Source organism: Alosa alosa, chromosome 7, assembly GCF_017589495.1.
Source record: "Alosa alosa isolate M-15738 ecotype Scorff River chromosome 7, AALO_Geno_1.1, whole genome shotgun sequence".
NCBI lineage: Eukaryota > Metazoa > Chordata > Actinopteri > Clupeiformes > Clupeidae > Alosa > Alosa alosa.
Window position 1 is genome coordinate 3,019,844 of NC_063195.1, and position 20,000 is coordinate 3,039,843.

A 20,000-nucleotide genomic window follows, 5' to 3' on the forward strand; every position below is an offset into this window, starting at 1 on the left:
TATTCTAACGCTAGCTTTGAGATACTGCTTGATTGCATAACTTAACTAAGTTTAGTCTCCTCAATGTACTACGTTGTGATAAGACCTTAGCAGTGGTAACTTGACTGCAGCAGTTTTGAACAAATTTGCACAGCATGGTCAAAGTGATGCTAAAGTTTAATAGCAATTTAGCCAGCCGTTTTTCTATGCAATGCTTCTATGTGGCAACAACAATCCTTCAACAATCGTGAATATTTTTGTGTTAAATGCACATGCAGAGGAGGGGCAGCTGGGCTCGTATTCAGAGAGAGCGGTGGGCAGGGAAAGACTGCATCGCGTAAAAGTGCAGCTCAATGAAAGGATCTTATCTTTAATTTAAATAGTACAACATAGAACATCAATGTGTGACGGATTTCATAGCGCCCCACACTGAAGGTGTCAAATTCAAAATATTTGGCAGCACGCCGTTTTGGGTCTGACAAATCGGCAGCATATTTTATGTCGTCGACCTATTTTTCGCTGACGAATGTCCCGATTACGTCGGCCGTTGTCCCAACCATAGTGTGTACCCATGACTACTTGCATGTGTTATTGTGTGTGTGTGTGTGTTATTGTCTGTGTGTAGGGTTGGGTATCTTTTGGGTTTTATCCAATACCGGTGCTAAATCGATACTTTTAAAACGGTGCCGGTGTCGAAGCGGGTGCCTGAACGGTACTTTGTTTTAAAATGTTTTAAATTAAAATCTAAAGCATGAATTGCTTTTTTTTTTTATTATTGATAAGACAAATTTGAACATGAAATTGAACTGTTATATTCAATTTACTATCAATATCTCATTGCTCCTACGAATAATACATTTAAATGTTAAAACAGCTTGCCATGCATGCACACACAATGGTAGGCTAAAGCTCTGCTTCTAGTTTATCCAGTGTAGGCGGTTTGCCATAAGGTATGTTAAAACCGCTTTCCATAAAACTGCCAGGTCATGGACAACGGAATTTGCAAGCAAGCTAATCTAACAGGGACTCTACTTTCCAGTTAATTCAGTGTGTTCCCAAATGCTTCAAGAAATTTAATGTCTTAACCCATAACACGAATAGTTTTGAACATGTTAGGCTACATGTCGGTGTTGAAGTGTTTTAGATTCCCAGCTAGCCTAGTAGGCATTTTAACAGCAACTATGGCTATGCGCTAACACCAGTCAGCTGAGTTTAATTATCGATAACATCACGGAGATGGTTTTAGTAGCCTCTTTGACAGCTCAGTGACATCAGGTATGTAACCTACATATTTTATGTTTTTTGCCAGCTAACTTTAACGTGATCTTCAAATTCATTGTGATGCTATATGGGCCTCATGCACATGAAAGATTATGTCATGCCATTATGTTGTTTAGAACACACCGTGAAATACAGTTTTCACCTTACAACTTTGCTGATAACATTTCAAATCAATGCCAGTTAGCGCATTAGCAAGGATATTGTGTAACATATAGGCTACTGTTGACATGCAGTGATGCCTCGTATAAAAAAACGCTATTTAAGCACCGAAATGAGGCACCGAAATCCACATTGTTATTCGATGCCGTTACTACCGTTTGCGTCGGCACCGGTGCCATATTAGAACCGTGTTTCGGTGCCCAACCCTATCTGTGTGTGTTTGTGTGTGTGTGTACCCATGACTACTTGCATGTGTTATTGTGTGTGTGTGTGTGTGTGTGTGTACCCATGACTACTTGCATGTGTTATTGTGTGTGTGTGTGTGTTTGTGTACCCATGACTACTTGCATGTGTTATTGCGTGTGTTATTGTGTGTGTGTGTGTGTGTGTGTGTACCCATAACTACTTGCATGTGTTATTGTGTGTGTGTGTGTGCGTGCGTGTGTGTGTGTGTGTGCACCCATGACTACTTGCATGTGTTATTGTGTGTGTGTGTGTGTGTGTGTGTGTGTGTGTGTGTACCCATGACTACTTGCATGTGTTATTGTGTGTGTGTGTGTGTGTGTGTACCTATGACTACTTGCATGTGTTATTGTGTGTGTGTGTGTGTGTGTGTGTACCTATGACTACTTGCATGTGTTATTGTGTGTGTGTGTGTGTGTGTACCCATGACTACTTGCATGTGTTGTGTGTGTGTGTGTGTGTGTGTGTGTGTGTGTGTGTGTACCCATGACTACTTGCATGTGTTATTGTGTGTGTGTGTGTGTACCCATGACTACTTGCATGTGTTATTGTGTGTGTGTGTGTGTACCCATGACTACTTGCATCTTGCATGTGTTATTGTGTGTGTGTGTGTGTGTGTGTGTGTGTGTGTGTGTGTGTGTGTGTGTGTACCCATGACTACTTGCATGTGTTATTGTGTGTGTGTGTGTGTGTGTGTGTGTGTGTGTGTGTGTACCCATGACTACTTGCATGTGTTATTGTGTGTGTGTGGGTGGGTGTGTGTGTGTGTGTGTGTGTGTACCCATGACTACTTGCATGTGTTATTGTGTGTGTGTGTGTGTGTGTGTATGTGTGTACCCATGACTACTTGCATGTGTTATTGTGTGTGTGTGTGTGTGTGTGTGTACCCATGACTACTTGCATGTGTTATTGTGTGTGTGTGTGTGTGTGTGTGTGTATGTGTGTACCCATGACTACTTGGCCGGCTCTGGAGCTGCTGGACGCAATGCAGTTCTTTGGTCAGGGAAGTCACAGTCTGCATAAACATAAACATAAACACACACACACACACACACACACACACACGGAAGTCAGTCACAATCTGCATAAACACACACACACACACATACAATGTATACAATACCGTTTCAGGGATTTTACCAAATACATCTCAGGGCTTGAGCACCCACACACACACACACACACACACACACACCCTCTGCCCACACACACATATAGCCTCCTACTCCCCCACACACACACACACACATATAGCCTCCTACTCCCCACATGCACACAGACAGACAGACAGCCTCCTACTCCCCTTAGGTATCGCAAATATAGACTTGTTTGCAATTTTCAAACATTTGCGAAACTGCGAGTAAGGTAGCCTGGAAACCAGACTACTGTAGGGAAAAGAAATCGAGCGGAAGTACGTAGGCAGGCCGAGGCTACGAGTAAGGAGCTCCGACCACACGACCCCAAGCTGCTGAAGTGCCGCGAGGGCGCAGCACGTGAACTTCAGCAACGTTTAAAAACTCACGATTAGCCACTCCGGGCCTGTACTAGCATAATTATTACGCGTTGCACAACGCTTGCACAGTCGCATCTACCATTTTCTAAATCCAAAACTCCAGACTTATGTGACGCCGGTGCATCCTCCGACTCCGGGCTGCCTTCGTTAACGCTCCCACTTGCCCCATTTCTACACATGATCCGCAGCACTCCACACCTCGCGCTTTCACGTGAAAAGGGGAAAAAAACCTGCCAGGGGTCACATATTGGCATGAGGCGACATCACGCATGCCATGAACCGTCAAAACCGCCCGCGATGCAATACATGCTCGAAACCTCGGCAAAACCGCGACGATGCAATACATCAGTGTTTCCCCTACAGTGTATTTAACTGGCGCGAAAGGCCCGCGCTGGATTTTCAGCGCCGCTGCAACATAATATCACTTCGAGATTCACTTAACACACTGTAAAAAGCACAAACGGCCAACGTCATCTCAAATTGTTTTCTGAAAGTCTTGAGTAAAAGTTAAGTGCATCAAATCCGCGACTTAGCTTCTCATTATTCAGGACATATGCGCATGATGATCAGGGTGATTACAAGCCCAAAGACAAGTCTGCAGCCCATATGGCTAGCCCCACGCTCTGAACACGGTTACATTGTTTAGCTATCCTGACTGATGGGGGTCTTGCTCCGCCACAGTGTAGCCTATGGTGTCATCGCTCACTTGTAGGTTACACAATAAATAGCCTACTTATAGGCCTGGTGACAATAAAAAAATGATATTATTATATTTCATCAATGGTTGTTTGTATGCATTAGTGAATCTGCTTGCAGCCTATGCCATATGTTAAGCGAAAATTCCTCTGATCCAAAGCCTGCTTTGACACATTGACACTAATGTGAAACATGCATCCTCCTCCCTAGCCTACATCAAATAAAGAAACCAATTCATGATTACTGAAATGAATTTAACATGGGGAAAAATGTTTGTTGGCGATTTAGCCTTACTGTTGTGATGCGTTCTTTCTGCTGGTTGGATTTACGTCCGTTAATCGTCAACTCCTGAGAACTCTTGCTCCGGTTGACACTTTTATCCAGAGAGCTGATTTCAAAGATGAGCCTCCATCAACATTCAAACGACAAATTATTAAAATGTAAGTAATGCAATAGATAGAGTAAAACCAATGTGCTACAAGGTGTATGGTCTTAACGTTAATTGTAGCCTAGACTTGTAACGTTAGCGTAGGGCTACATGTAATGTTTGCATGGGAAAGCTAGGCTAACACAGTCCAGGCCTGTTTAAACTTTCTGATAGTTAAAGGAAATATGAGCATATGTTGGCATATACGATAGCCTAAATTCTGTCCACTTTAGCTATAATAGGCTATCACAAACAGACCTTTTCTACGCTTATGCATTAGACATAGGAGCCTACATTCTCTTATCAGAAAGACGTGTTTCCATAACTTCAGCTGCTCTCTTGACGGGTGAGATCTAACGGTCGCACTTCAATCAAGCAGCCTAGGTCCTTTCGAGTTGATTGTGAGTGAGTTGTATGGTAACTGTGGGAGTGATGTAGAAGAAAGTGAGTATTTACTTTTTTAATGGGTTTGTTTGCTGTTTGGGACTGAGAAATAGACTACAAGGAGAGCATCTGGCTACACGCATGCGTGTCAGCATTAATGGCCCCCCAACAATTCAATTCAATTACCAAAGAGCCTTAGAGATGTTATTTGAAAAGCCCAGAAAATTAAGTGCTCGTGAGATTGGGTGTGGCCTTGCCATTAAGACAAATTTAAATAAATTGTAAATAATCTTTTTTCTGGGAAACACGGTTGTATGATATAAAAATTTTTTAAAAAATGCATAACAACCCCCGGTTTTAGGTAATGGCGAACGGTGCATCTTAGAGGCTGCACACTTTTAAAAAAAAAAAAGAATAATAATAATAAACGTCAAGAAAACGATTTTTATCCATCACTTGTGTGAGGAATTAGGAATTGGCTTCCTGTTGCTCAGAAGGTAGGCCTACTGCACTGCACTGTGCAGAGGAGAGGAAGGGAAGGGGGGGTTTGCGGGGGGCAGTTCACCTCTGGGTCTCCTTAATGAAACGGAAAGGGGGATGAATGGGATCCACTGTATAGTAGCCTACAACAGTCTATTAGTGGGCTAAAATCAGTCACACCTTTGACTTTCTTCCAAACAACGCACATCTCATAATGTTATGAATGCAGACCTATGATTCCTGCACATTTAATTAACTGTGTGAAATGGCTAATAAAAATAGGTGACAAAACGATTAAGAGGTCACCCAGGTGAATTGGTTTGGTCTTGACTGTGGTCGCTGAGTGGATCATGGGAATTTGTGGATTGTTGTCCACTGTCGAGTGCCAAACACGATGGACAGAAAGCTGTCAAAGCCATCAGGTGCCCAGTTCAAAAAAAAAAAGAAAAGTAGAAGAGGAGAGGGATCTCGCCGGGGAGTAATTGAGTCTAGAACCGCCACTGCAATTACCAAAGAGCCTTAAAGATGTTCTTTGAAAAGCCCAGAAAAATTAAGTGCTTCGAGATTGGGTGTGGCCTTTGCCATTAAGACAAATTTAAATAAATTGTAAATCTTTTTTTTCTGTTGTGCCATTTCATTTTTCTTCTATCATTTTTAACCAATAATGTAAAAGAAAGCTGAAAATGTCCACAAAAGAAACACGAAGGTATGATATAAAAAAATATGCGCAACAAGTAATAGCACCGCTGCTGGAAAAAATTCTAGGGGAAACACTGCACATGCTCGGAACCGTCAAAAAAGTACGATGCACACATGCTCGGAACCGAGACAAGCGAACCGAACAGTTCGGATTTATTTTTTTTCATGAACCCTGAACCCCTACTATACATGTGTACATGAACCCCTACTATACATGCGTACATGAACCCCTACTATACATGTGTACATGAACCCCTACTATACATGCGTACATGAACCCCTACTATACATGTGTACATGAACCCCTACTATACATGCATACAGGAACCCCTACTATACATGTGTACATGAACCCCTACTATACATGTGTACAAATTGCAGAGTGTTGCTATCATTGCTATACAACTCATGTCTCTCTCTAACACACACACACACACACTCTAACACACACTCTAACACACACACACACACACGCACGCACCTGGTTGGCCTTTGAGAGCGAGTTGTCCTTTTCCTCCAGTTGTTTCTGTAATTCCTCAATCTCCAACCTCAGCTGATTGTTAGACTCTGCCTCCTCTGCAAGACTCTGCCCAAGCTCCGCCTCTCTCTCCTCCATGCGACGAATCAGCACGCAGAGCTCTTGGTTCCTTGCCACTTCACGCTGATAACACACACACACACAAATACATATATATATATATATATATATATATATCATATTGTAGAAGTTCCACAGTATAGGTTAATTGCAATAGTGCATTAGATAAGTTATCGCTGTGTGGGGCGGAAGCTGCACTGAATACAACAGGAAAGCCCTGCAGCCGCATAGTGAACACAGCTGGAAGGATTATTGGTGCTTCACTCCCTCCCTGAAGGACATTTACACCACCCACCTCACCCGCCAAGGCTTACCACAATTGTGAGTGATGCAAGTCACCCCACTCACAATTTGTTTGATCTACTGCCCTCTGGGAAGAGGTACAGAAGCCTGCTCCCCCAAGCCCACCAGACTCACCAACAGCTTCATACACCAAGCTGTTAGGATGCTGAACTCTCCCCTCCTCTCCCCCTCCACCCTCAGCTACATAACATCCTGGACATTGGACCCACAATGGCCCCCTGCACCACTCCACTTGCACACTTGTACACTTTGCACACTTTGCAACTTGTTTTGTTGTCCTGAAAACACAACACTTCTGCTGCTCTTACATAACTTGCACCACTATGCCACTTTCTTTCTTACTTAGGTCAAACAGAACTACCTCAGCCTTTTATTGGCCTGACTTTGCACTAGTATTTTATTGACTGTCTATGCACAATTTCAACCAAATTTTGCTGCTCTTATTTTTTCATTATTATATGTGCCCTCTTATTTACTTATTTACTTACTTTTTTGTTTACTTGAATGTTATGTTTGTCTGTGGACTTAAATTGGTAAAATATGTCTTGTCTTCACCGAGGGATAGTGAGAAACGTAATTTCGATCTCTGTATGTCTGGAACATGTGAAGAAATTGACAATAAAGCTGACTTTGACTTTGACTAAAGTGCTTTGGAGGAAATAATTGATTTCCTGTTTGTTGAAGTCATTGAGGATCACCACTGTTACTGTAGGTGGAGTAATATAGCTGTGTGTACTGCTTGCTTGCGTGTGTACAACAATGATGTGTGTGTGTGTGTGTGTTACCTGTAATGCTTGTGTGATGCATTGGGTAGCCTTCTCCAGGTTGACGCAAACTCTCTTGTGACTCTGGTCAATCTCATCCATCTATACATGCGCGCACACACACACACACACACACACACATCACAAACAAATGCAATGCATGATATTGGCGAGAGAGGTAGTGCTTACTTCTGAAATGTTAGTCGTGTCTTCCAACCTACCTTCTCGGAGTGGACCGCTCTCCGGAGATTCTCGCCACCGGTGGGCCTATGTTGTGACTGTAAACTGCGCCAGGAGCGTGTGACAAAGCTCCTAGGCTCCATTTCTGATCGTTTTGAACTGTGTTAACTCGCTAGATGTGTTGAATACTAATTTCACAATGAAAAATATCACCAGAAGACAACTTTGACTGACAGCTAATCGTAACAAACTTAATCTTTGGTGAGAACAAAAAGTGTAATAAGAGAAAATGTCTTGTCTTTCTGTTGCAACAACAATTCAGACTACAGTATAGATTACCCAGACTACAGGCTACTACTGCTCCACTAACTAAACTGCTGTGAAGCTGTAAAGCTACCTCTAACGTGACTGCTTACAGATTGTCGTCAAAATGTGCTCTCATAAGAACCGCATCGTTATCTTAAACAGGCTAATGTTGTCACTCTAAGATCTGGAAGGGCAAATCCGGAGAACAGGACAACCGTAGATTAAGGTTACAGACTGCCAGGTCCGCTGGTACGGCTAATGCTATGAGAGTATTACAATACGGGATATTTTACGGGAAAATATTGAAACGGGAAGACAACGGGAAAAAAGTTAAAATACGGGAGAAACCTGGAAGAAAACGCGAGGGTTGGAGGTATGGTTGCAGGTATGTAGAAGTGTAGCTATCTCAGTCCGGTTTAACCATTAAGGCTTCTGTAGATTCAGGTCTCAAGCAACCGTCCAAATGCCCTCCATCGTGCCGGATTAAAAATATATATATATGACGACACGTGCATGAACTGCACGAAGGTTAATTCATGTGCAGTTCTTTATACTGTGTAATTGATAACAATCATGTGTAGGTTATTTAGGCTACTGTCTCCCAAAGAGGGGCTAGCAACAACTCAGCGCGACTAGAACGTTGTTGTTCAAGGAAGTCGAACGCCGGAAATAGGAATACATTATCTTCAAAGTAAAGGTTGTGCGTTTTAAAAAGTTAAAGAATTTTAGAAAATGTATGCACTAGTAGTCTTGCCATTTTTTTGTGTTATTATTAAATGTGTGTTCCTTCTATGCCGGTTATTCTGTCACGATTGTATCGCCCCTTAATCATGACTGTATCACCCCTGAAGACTTTTCTTTTGCCAATTTTTTTCCATAAATAGACGACGAAGAAGAGACAAAAAGAATTGCAAGAAATAAGGACGGAAAGTAATATCATCGCCACCTACTGGTTGCTGGTAGAGTTTAGCTGAGTCAGAATGTCTTATTCTATTATTATGACCGCCGCGCAGCGAAGCGGCGGTCATATAGGTTTAGTCAGATTTTTTTTTTTTTTTTTTTTTTTTTTTTTTTTTTTTTTTTTTTTTTTCGCATGTCCAAATTTCCGTCAATGATTCCCGGACACTGAAAGACCGGGTAGACAAACTTGGTGGGCATGTAACCCCATATGGATAGCATGGAACCATCGTTTTTCGTTTTGATCTGTAGCCCCCACGCTGGACTGCACCCCCCGAAAGGAGGGTAGGGCAGACACAGTTTTCTGTGAATATCTCGAGAACCGTAAGGTTTAGGAGGACCATTATTTTTTTTGTATGTTGATCTCAAGGGGCCATGTCAACGCATTCCATAACCACTCATTTCATGTATAGCGCCACCTAGTTAAACACAAAAAAGTAAAAATGAGGTGGTGTAATTGAAGGTATCTGTGACCTAACATAGTCAAAACTGCACAAAATTGGAAGTGTAGGATCATTATGACACCCTCTGTATGCACGCCAAGTTTTGTGGAATTCCGTTCATGGGGGGCCACACAATAAATTAATTTATGTTACTATACACCAACTGGCCTGTAGGTGGCCGGAGACAGTTTTCTGTGAATATCTCGAGAACCGTAGGGCCTAGGAGGTCCACCTTTTTTGTATGTTGGTCTTAAGGGGCATGTCAACCCATCCCATTACCACTTATTTCATGTATAGCGCCACCTAGTTAAAAATTAAAAGCATAAAATTAGGTGTTTTCATCTCAATATCTCTGGCTGACAAGGTCAAACTGCACAAAATTAAAAAGTGTAGGATCATTATGACACCCTCTGAATGCATGCCAAGTTTTGTGTACTTTCGTTCATGGGGGGCCTTACAATAAAATAATTTATGTGTACATTTAGTGACGTACACCAACAAGGATTCCCGGACACTGAAAGACCGGGTACACAAAACTTGGTGAGCATGTACCCCATATGGATAGCATGGAACCGTCATTTTTCGCTTTCATCTGCAGCCCCCGCTGGACTGGACCCCCAAAGGAGGGTAGGGCAACACAGTTCTCTGTGAATCTTTTGGTATGTTGGTCCTCAAGGGCCCACATAAACCTGGCTCATAATCACTCATTTGTGATTCCCGGTAAAAATGAAAAATCAGTAGGATTAAAAGAAAGCCAAAATAAATATTCATCATCATCATCATGGCTGCATTTTCAGTATTGGCGAGAAGTAGTCGCTTTGTCCACTAGATGGCGATCGTTGCAGTGAGACGTAATTTTGTTGGAAGTTAAAAGGGTTGAAAAAACAATGGACGCCCATACAAGGACTGTAATTTACCGCGAGCGAACATCTAATAAGGATAGGACGATGTTCACATGAAGTGTAATTCCCATTTCTTCTTGAAGCCAGAAATAAATCTGAGGATGTTTATCGGACATGCTTGGTTTTACTGCAGGTAATTAATCTTGTAATATCAATAAGGACCTAGGTAATGTTACCGTTAAGCGTTGGTTGAGTGATGGAGGCATTTGATTTATTGCATTTGTAGAAAACTATAAATGCGTTATACCAAGCAAATGTATAGCAGCACTGTTTGTATCTTTCGACTGTCATTTATTGCACGCGGCTACAAAATCATTCTGTGCAATGGAAGATTTACCAACGTTACAATCGGTCTGATGCAGTTTTTGCCTATACATGCGTGAGACTGAGACGCCTGTTTATTTTGTTTTAAGCGCCAAGCCGGGGTGTGAGAGGGGAATCGATGTGCTTTGATTACAGCTTGGTAGTTGTAGTCTGTGAAATTAAAAACGGCGTGTGAAGTATCCAAACAATGACACCTTCATTTCATTATGGCTGTTTTAGCAAAACACCTTAAGCTACTGTGTAGTAGGTCCCATTTAGAAGTGGCTACTTCATTTTTCGCTTCATTGACTCATGGAGCTCGTGAATGTTATTACAACTTTTCGCCACGATATGACAGTTTAAGTCCGCTTGATACTGTAATGCGAAGCCATTGGTTTCCAAAGGAGATTTTATTTGTGTCGCCAGCATAGCCTATTGACAATTTATGTTGTCAATAGGCCTACCTTATAATCCTACCTGTAGCTTAGGGAAGCTAACAACTTTCTATTAGATCTAGTTTGTTAGTTACCGTTTTGTCATAACTCCCTGATGCATTTTTTGCATTTAGAATAGCCAGAGCGTGTATATCTCAATCGAAAATTAAACAATATCGGTGCCTATGGACTAGGCTGGGTGAACCCAGCCTGATCTGCCCGCTTATTTATTTTTGATTTCTTAAAAGATTGAGCTTGGTCTGATGAAAGCCAGACTAGCCATGGACCTCAGTTAAACAATGCAAGGGAACATGAATCAGCCTATATTTGCACTAACAATAACGGACAAAAGCTCTTCAACGTTGGCCCGTTAAAATGTATGAACAGTCTAGCGGCGATTTCATCAAGGCCATTTGGACATGTCAGTTATTTGCACCACTGGTTAGATGTAAAACAGCACTTCGTTTCAGACTAGGCTACTGTTACTTAATTTGTGCATTAACAATAACGTTTCAGACTACTGTTACTTAATTTTGTGCATTGACAATAAAGTATTACATGAACTAAAGATGACTAAAATCTTATGTAGAAGAAGAAACATTCACAAAAATCCATCCATCCAAAAATGACCTTTGTTTTGATAGCTGTTGAAAAACGGCATGGAACTGACAGAGATGTTTTGTTTATAAATACATAAAAATAAATAAATAAATAACATTATGCTGATACCTTTTGCTTTTCCCAAATACAATGTAGCCTACAGGTGTAAGTGACCTTTCATCAATCCAGTTGCAATGGATGAACTGTGATGAACTGCCCTACTTGTGATTGTTTAGAGATTTTAAAGGTTTTATAACAATTCTACATCTTCTTTGGCTATTCTACAATCTATTCACCTTTTCAGCACCAGTAGGGTACTTTCTGTGCAGCCGCGACACACACACCTCAGGCATGTTAAACAAGCATACACAAAGTTTCAAGAGTGGGGATGGAGTAAAATATGGAGACAAATTGAAGTGTGATTTTATTTTTTGAACGGATGTACAGGACTGAGCGGCGGTCATATTTTGTACCGCTATGCGGTACATCTAGTTCTTATTATATTATACTCTTATATTCTCGAAACTCTAGGTATGGTGAAGGGTAAGTGACGATTAGCATGGGGTACTTTACATAAGACCCTCTCTCAATGCAAATCAAACCAGCTATATCAGGGGGGCAGGGGCTAGTGATGGGTCTGGAAAACTGTCTTTGAGCCTGCTGGTGCGACTCCTAAGGCTCCCGTAACATCTCCCGGACGGGAGGATGGTGAACAGCCCATGACTGGGGTGTACTGTGTGTGGTCCTTGATGATATTGCGTGCACGACCCACAATGGTTGGACCCACAATGGCCGCCTGCACTACTCCACTTGCACACTTGCACACTTGTACACTTTACAACTTGTTGTTGTTGTCCTGAAAACACAACACTTCTGCTGCTCTTACATAACTTGCACCACTATGCCACTTTCTTTCTTACTTAGGTCAAACAGAACTACCCAAGCCTTCTATTGGCCTGACTTTGCACTAGTATTTTATTGACTGTCTATGCACAATTTCAACCAAATTTTGCTGCTCTTATTTTTTCATTATTATATGTGCCCTCTCTTTTACTTATTTACTTACTTTTTTTGTTTACTTGAATGTTATGTTTGTCTGTGGACTTAAATTGGTAAAATATGTCTTGTCTTCACCGTGGGATAGTGAGAAAAGAAGAGACAGATGGAAAGTGTGGGGTACTGTAAGTCTACAGCACAGGAGAAAAACAGATGGAAAGTGTGGGGTAAGTCTACAGCACAGGAGAAAAACAGATGGAAAGTGTGGGGTAAGTCTACAGCACAGGAGAAAAACAGATGGAAAGTGTGGGGTAAGTCTACAGCACAGGAGAAAAACAGATGGAAAGTGTGGGGTACTGTAAGTCTACAGCACAGGAGAAAAACAGATGGAAAGTGTGGGGTACTGTAAGTCTACAGCACAGGAGAAGAGACAGATGGAAGTGGGGTACTGTAAGTCTACAGCACAGGAGAAAAACAGATGGAAAGTGTGGGGTAAGTCTACAGCACAGGAGAAGAGACAGATGGAAAGTGTGGGGTACTGTAAGTCTACAGCACAGGAGAAGAGACAGATGGAAAGTGTGGGGTACTGTAAGTCCACAGCACAGGAGAAGAGACAGATGGAAAGTGTGGGGTAAGTCTACAGCACAGGAGAAGAGACAGATGGAAAGTGTGGGGTACTGTAAGTCTACAGCACAGGAGAAAAACAGATGGAAAGTGTGGGGTAAGTCTACAGCACAGGAGAAAAACAGATGGAAAGTGTGGGGTACTGTAAGTCCACAGCACAGGAGAAGAGACAGATGGAAAGTGTGGGGTAAGTCTACAGCACAGGAGAAAAACAGATGGAAAGTGTGGGGTACTGTAAGTCCACAGCACAGGAGAAGAGACAGATGGAAAGTGTGGGGTAAGTCTACAGCACAGGAGAAAAACAGATGGAAAGTGTGGGGTAAGTCTACAGCACAGGAGAAAAACAGATGGAAAGTGTGGGGTACTGTAAGTCCACAGCACAGGAGAAGAGACAGATGGAAAGTGTGGGGTAAGTCTACAGCACAGGAGAAAAACAGATGGAAAGTGTGGGGTAAGTCTACAGCACAGGAGAAAAACAGATGGAAAGTGTGGGGTACTGTAAGTCTACAGCACAGGAGAAAAACAGATGGAAAGTGTGGGGTAAGTCTACAGCACAGGAGAAGAGACAGATGGAAAGTGTGGGGTAAGTCTACAGCACAGGAGAAGAGACAGATGGAAAGTGTGGGGTAAGTCTACAGCACAGGAGAAGAGACAGATGGAAAGTGTGGGGTACTGTAAGTCTACAGCACAGGAGAAGAGACAGATGGAAAGTGTGGGGTACTGTAAGTCTACAGCACAGGAGAAGAGACAGATGGAAAGTGTGGGGTACTGTAAGTCTACAGCACAGGAGAAGAGACAGATGGAAAGTGTGGGGTAAGTCTACAGCACAGGAGAAGAGACAGATGGAAAGTGTGGGGTAAGTCTACAGCACAGGAGAAAAACAGATGGAAAGTGTGGGGTAAGTCTACAGCACAGGAGAAGAGACAGATGGAAGTGGGGTACTGTAAGTCTACAGCACAGGAGAAAAACAGATGGAAAGTGTGGGGTACTGTAAGTCTACAGCACAGGAGAAGAGACAGATGGAAAGTGTGGGGTACTGTAAGTCTACAGCACAGGAGAAAAACAGATGGAAAGTGTGGGGTAAGTCTACAGCACAGGAGAAGAGACAGATGGAAAGTGTGGGGTACTGTAAGTCCACAGCACAGGAGAAGAGACAGATGGAAAGTGTGGGGTAAGTCTACAGCACAGGAGAAAAACAGATGGAAAGTGTGGGGTAAGTCTACAGCACAGGAGAAAAACAGATGGAAAGTGTGGGGTACTGTAAGTCTACAGCACAGGAGAAAAACAGATGGAAAGTGTGGGGTACTGTAAGTCCACAGCACAGGAGAAGAGACAGATGGAAAGTGTGGGGTAAGTCTACAGCACAGGAGAAAAACAGATGGAAAGTGTGGGGTACTGTAAGTCTACAGCACAGGAGAAAAACAGATGGAAAGTGTGGGGTACTGTAAGTCTACAGCACAGGAGAAAAACAGATGGAAAGTGTGGGGTACTGTAAGTCTACAGCACAGGAGAAAAACAGATGGAAAGTGTGGGGTAAGTCTACAGCACAGGAGAAAAACAGATGGAAAGTGTGGGGTAAGTCTACAGCACAGGAGAAGAGACAGATGGAAAGTGTGGGGTAAGTCTACAGCACAGGAGAAAAACAGATGGAAAGTGTGGGGTAAGTCTACAGCACAGGAGAAAAACAGATGGAAAGTGTGGGGTAAGTCTACAGCACAGGAGAAAAACAGTTGGAAAGCGTGGGAGTAAGTCTACCTAGCACAGGAGAAGACAGATGGAAAGTGTGGGGTGAGTCTACAGCACAGGAAAAGACAGATGGAAAAGTGTGGGAGTACTGTAAGTCTACAGCACAGGAGAAAAAAACAGATGGAAAGTGTGGGGTAGAGAGTCTACAGCACAGGAGAAGAGACAGATGGAAAGTGTGGGGTACTACAGCACAGGAGAAAAACAGATGGAAAGTGTGGGGTACTGTAAGTCTACAGCACAGGAGAAGACAGATGGAAAGTGTGGGGTACTGTAAGTCTACAGCACAGGAGAAGACAGATGGAAAGTGTGGGGTAAGTCTACAGCACAGGAGAAAGAACAGATGGAAAGGTATGTGGGGTACTGTAAGTCTAACCTGGGAGAAAAACAGATCAGAAAGTGTGAGACCAAGTCTACAGCACAGGAGAAGAGACAGATGGAAAGTGTGGGGTACTGTAGTCCAGCACAGGAGAAGAGACAGATGGAAGGTGTGGGAGTAAGTCTACAGCACAGGAGAAGAAGACAGATGGAAAGTTGGGGTAAGTCTACAGCACAGGAGAACAGTTGGAAAGCGTGGGGTAAGTCTACAGCACAGGAGAAGAGACAGATGGAAAGTGTGGGGTAAGTCTACAGCACAGGAGAAGAGACAGATGGAAAGTGTGGGGGTACTGTAAGTCTACAGCACAGGAGAAAAAACAGATGGAAAGTGTGGGGTAAGTCTACAGCACAGGAGAAGAGACAGATGGAAAGTGTGGGGGAGGTGTAAGTCTACAGCACAGGAGAAGAGACAGATGGAAAGTGTGGGGTAAGTCTACAGCACAGGAGAAGAGACAGATGGAAAGTGTGGGGTACTGTAAGTCCACAGCACAGGAGAAGAGACAGATGGAAAGTGTGGGGTACTGTAAGTCTACAGCACAGGAGAAGAGACAGATGGAAAGTGTGGGGTAAGTCTACAGCACAGGAGAAGAGACAGATGGTAACCAGCTTGTTTTGAGAACAAGAGGAGCAAACTAGACATTCAACAGCATTGCCTCAAGTAAAACAAGGAAAATGGATGAACTGGCATGATGTGGAGAAGATCAACTGCATAAAAATGCATAGATATTGTAAAGATGTTGTTTCTCAGAGACAAACATTTCTTCATTTTGTTATAATATATTTCTTAACTGTGCCCCACGAGTGGGTTTTGTTCAAAATATATCTATAACAAAGAGATTATTTGAAAAAGTGAACTCTACAATACACATTGTATTTCGGTAATGAGAGTTAATTCATTTAAACTGGAATTTAAAATATATAAAATATACATTTTGATGTGCAGTACTGTTCATTTAATGTACTTATTTGTGTAAATGAAAAAAAAAAAAAAATCAAAAAATAGTTTTCTTACTAATGGTCTCCGTTTGTCATTTACCATATCGGTAATGAGAATTATTTTGGATCTTGCTACCATGACATTGAAATAAAGTTATATTAAATTGTTTTACTATAATACTTTTATCAGAAAATAAAAGTTAACATTCTATTCAGTCACTTAAATTAAAAAATCAATCAAATGAGGTAGATAATATTTTGATGTCAGTTTGACAGGCTTCGTGAGATTCACCCTGTTGTTGCAGGCAGCTCACTGCGCCAGGATTAGTGTGCTTCACATCACTGTGTGTTCACTGAGTGCTGAGTGTGTTTTAACTAATTCACGGATTGGGATAAATGCAGAAACCAAATTTCCCTCACAGGATCAAAGGAGTATACTTACTTACTATACTCATAAATTTAGTCTTCTAAATACCCTTTCAAGAGAGTTCCATTATCAGCATCATACAGGATTGAATTCAACACTTAAACTGGTAGTGAAAGGTAATGGCCTATGCACAGAATGCCACACAGGAAGATGTGGATCATGTTTTATTTAGATGAAGGAGGTGTAATATTCACATATAATATAATACGATTTAAGTTAAAAGCATTACCTATGTGAGATTCTGTTGGCCAATTGATGCACGCCTTTGTTTATGGTTTACCTTTGGTTTGTAAGCTGCGCAGCATGCTCAGTGGGTGATTACAATGAACGGGGAGCAGAGACACGTTTAACATGTTGCTCCAGGTTGAATGAATAAAAAAAACAAGTTTGTAGCACATCAGTGTGTTCATACATTTGATACATTCTGCATGAATCAAGACAGGAGATAGCCTATAGGCTACAGTGAGATGGCAAGAAACATATACATTGATGTTTCACAATAACATTGATGATATTCTTGGAGAACAAGTAATGCAAAGAGACAGAATTAGAACCGTATTTACTTTCCTGAAAGACACTGAACTGAGTTAATGAGAATAATTTGCTATTTTTGTTTGTTTGTTTTGGTATTATTTATTATTTTTCAATTTATTTTACACCCTCTTGATTGAGTATAGGCAAAGGTTTCTGCAACGCTCTATACACTCCTGTACTGTAGGTGGCGGTATGAAACAATTGAACAATGACCTAAAAAGAAGCAGCAGAAGAAGAAGAGACGAAAACGAAGAAGAAAAATACTTGAAAAAAGGAGAAAAGTTAGTGCCAGTGAATTTGATTAAAAGTTCGCTGGCTGCACGCTGAACTTACCGAAATGTATGCAGTAATTTTACCGAAATATAGACTAAGTGTGCCTAGCATGCCGCCGCCGTCATCCATTAACGTGAGTCAAAGGATACATGTGTTTGTGTTCATAATGTTGTTTGCACGCGCATTTTGGCCATCGGTATTTAGAATAGAATAGGTCTTTATTGTCATTGTCACAGGTAGCCTACAACGAAATTTAAAGTGCTCTCCCTATACAAATATAATTTAGGTGCTAGTGTTACTTAAAAAGAATACATAGAAACACAGCAGCATAAACAAACATAGTCACACACCCAGTTATTGTACAGTATGAACATACATCTACAGACATGTACAGGCTACTTTCTGTCATTGCACTGATCCATTTCACAACAGATTCCATATTGCACCTTATTTCTTACCTGTAGCATTGAGGGTGGTTATTGCGGCTGGATAAAAGCTATGTTTGAGTCTATTTGTCCTTGCGTTAATTGATCTGTATCGTCTGCCCGAAGGCAACAGTTCAAACGGAGTGACTGGGATGTTCCGCTTTTTTCTGAGACAACGGGAACTGTGTAGTTCTTCCAGTGTCGAGAGAGGGCAGCCGGCAATCTTTTGGTGACCCTCTGGAGCGCTTTCCTCTTAGCCGCTGTGCAGCTGGTGCACCGACCATATGCTCATGCAGTATGTTAGTATGATCTCAATGGAGGCACGGCCGGCCAAAGGACCCCAGCAGTACTGTATGCTAGTATGCTCTCAATGGAGGAGTTATCGTTAGGTAACTGCTTTGCTCCTCTCAATGGAGGCTCGGCCAAAGGACCCCAGGAGTATGTTCGTATGCTCTCAATGGGGCAGCCTACTGGTAAGCGCTTCGGACTTGTTACCGGAAGGATGCCGGTTCGAACCCCGACTAGTTGGCACGGCTGAAGTGCCCTTGAGCAAGCACAGCTCTCCAGCTGTATCGCTGTGTGGGGCGGAAGCTGCACTGAATACAACAGGAAAGCCCTGCAGCGCATAGTGAACACAGCTGGAAGGATTATTGGTGCTTCACTCCCCTCCCTGAAGGACATTTACACCACCCACCTCACCCGCCAAAGGCGACCAAAATTGTGAGTGATGCAAGTCACCCCGCCACAATCTGTTTGATCTACTGCCCTCTGGGAAGAGGTACAGAAGTCTGCGCCCCCCACTACCAGACTCACCAACAGCTTCATACACCAAGCTGTAAGGATGCTGAACTCTCTCCCTCCTCTCCCCCTCCACCCTCAGCTACATAACATCCTGGACATTGGACCAAAAATGGCCGCCTGCACTACTCCACTTGCACACTTGCACACTTGTACACTTTACAACTTGGTGTTGTTGTCCTGAAAACACAACACTTCTGCTGCTCTTACATAACTTGCACCACTATGCCACTTTCTTTCTTACTTAGGTCAAACAGAACTACCCAAGCCTTTTATTGGCCTGACTTTGCACTAGTATTTTATTGACTGTCTATGCACAATTTCAACCAAATTTTGCTGCTCTTATTTTTTCATTATTATATGTGCCCTCTTATTTACTTATTTACTTACTTTTTTGTTTACTTGAATGTTATGTTTGTCTGTGGACCTAAATTGGTAAAATATGTCTAGTCTTCACCGTGGGATAGTGAGAAACGTAATTTCGATCTCTTTGTATGTCTGGAACATGTGAAGAAATTGACAATAAAGCTGACTTTGACTTTGACTTTGACTTTGAGCAAGGCACCTAACCCCTCACTGCTCCCCGAGCGCTGCTGTTGTTGCAGGCAGCTCACTGCGCCGGGATTAGTGTGCTTCACCTCACTGTGTGCTAAGTGTGTTTCACTAATTCACGGATTGGGATAAATGCAGAGACCAAATTTCCCTCACAGGATCAAAAGACTCTATATACTTATACTTATGGAGGCACGGCCAAAGGCTACTTGGTCACAGATTTCCAAAGCAATGCATGGCTGACATGGGTGTCAGACATTGGACCAAATGTCTGCCTGCTAAACTTTAAAACTAATCATATACAAATGTAATATTCCAAGGGATTTCTACTGTTTATGTAGGTCTGATATTCATGGGTTATATGTAGGTCTGGTATTCATGGGTTTCTATATGTAGGTCTGGTATTCATGGGTTTCACTAGGCCCGTGCCGTGTATGAAGCAAGACGGCATGGTGCTTGATATATACCTGTGGCAAGGGACCTTCTGAAACCCGTGTTGATAGGACTGTGTGACTTCTTATAGCCTCGTAGACTCCTCTGGGTCTGGCATCTCCAACCTTCTTTCCTCCGAGAGCTACTTTGACAAAATGGACATGGCCGTGAGCTTTTATATTAGTAGTAGCATGCCATATATTCACATACCTGATCTCCACCCAAAACCGC

The 20,000-nt window shown here is 42.3% G+C and overlaps 2 protein-coding genes across 4 annotated transcripts in view; one reads left to right on the forward strand and one right to left on the reverse strand.

Annotated features, from left to right (window-relative positions):
- The window catches only part of LOC125297346, a 23,766-nt gene extending 15,131 nt beyond the window's left edge, over nucleotides 1-8,635 (reverse strand). For all 3 annotated transcript variants that reach the window (XM_048247674.1, XM_048247673.1, XM_048247672.1), the window contains exons 1-4: nucleotides 7,748-8,635; nucleotides 7,548-7,628; nucleotides 6,343-6,522; nucleotides 2,610-2,677 (exon numbers count right to left, since the gene is read on the reverse strand). In XM_048247674.1, coding sequence (XP_048103631.1) covers nucleotides 2,610-2,677; nucleotides 6,343-6,522; nucleotides 7,548-7,628; nucleotides 7,748-7,849 — 431 coding nt within the window. In that variant the 5' untranslated portion in view covers nucleotides 7,850-8,635. The remainder of the gene's footprint in view (nucleotides 1-2,609; nucleotides 2,678-6,342; nucleotides 6,523-7,547; nucleotides 7,629-7,747) is intronic.
- Nucleotides 8,636-17,515: 8,880 nt separating this feature from the next.
- LOC125297675 overlaps nucleotides 17,516-20,000 on the forward strand; it is a 10,274-nt gene continuing 7,789 nt past the window's right edge. Inside the window, exon 1 of the mRNA XM_048248115.1 lies at nucleotides 17,516-17,695. Coding sequence (XP_048104072.1) covers nucleotides 17,627-17,695 — 69 coding nt within the window. The 5' untranslated portion in view covers nucleotides 17,516-17,626. The remainder of the gene's footprint in view (nucleotides 17,696-20,000) is intronic.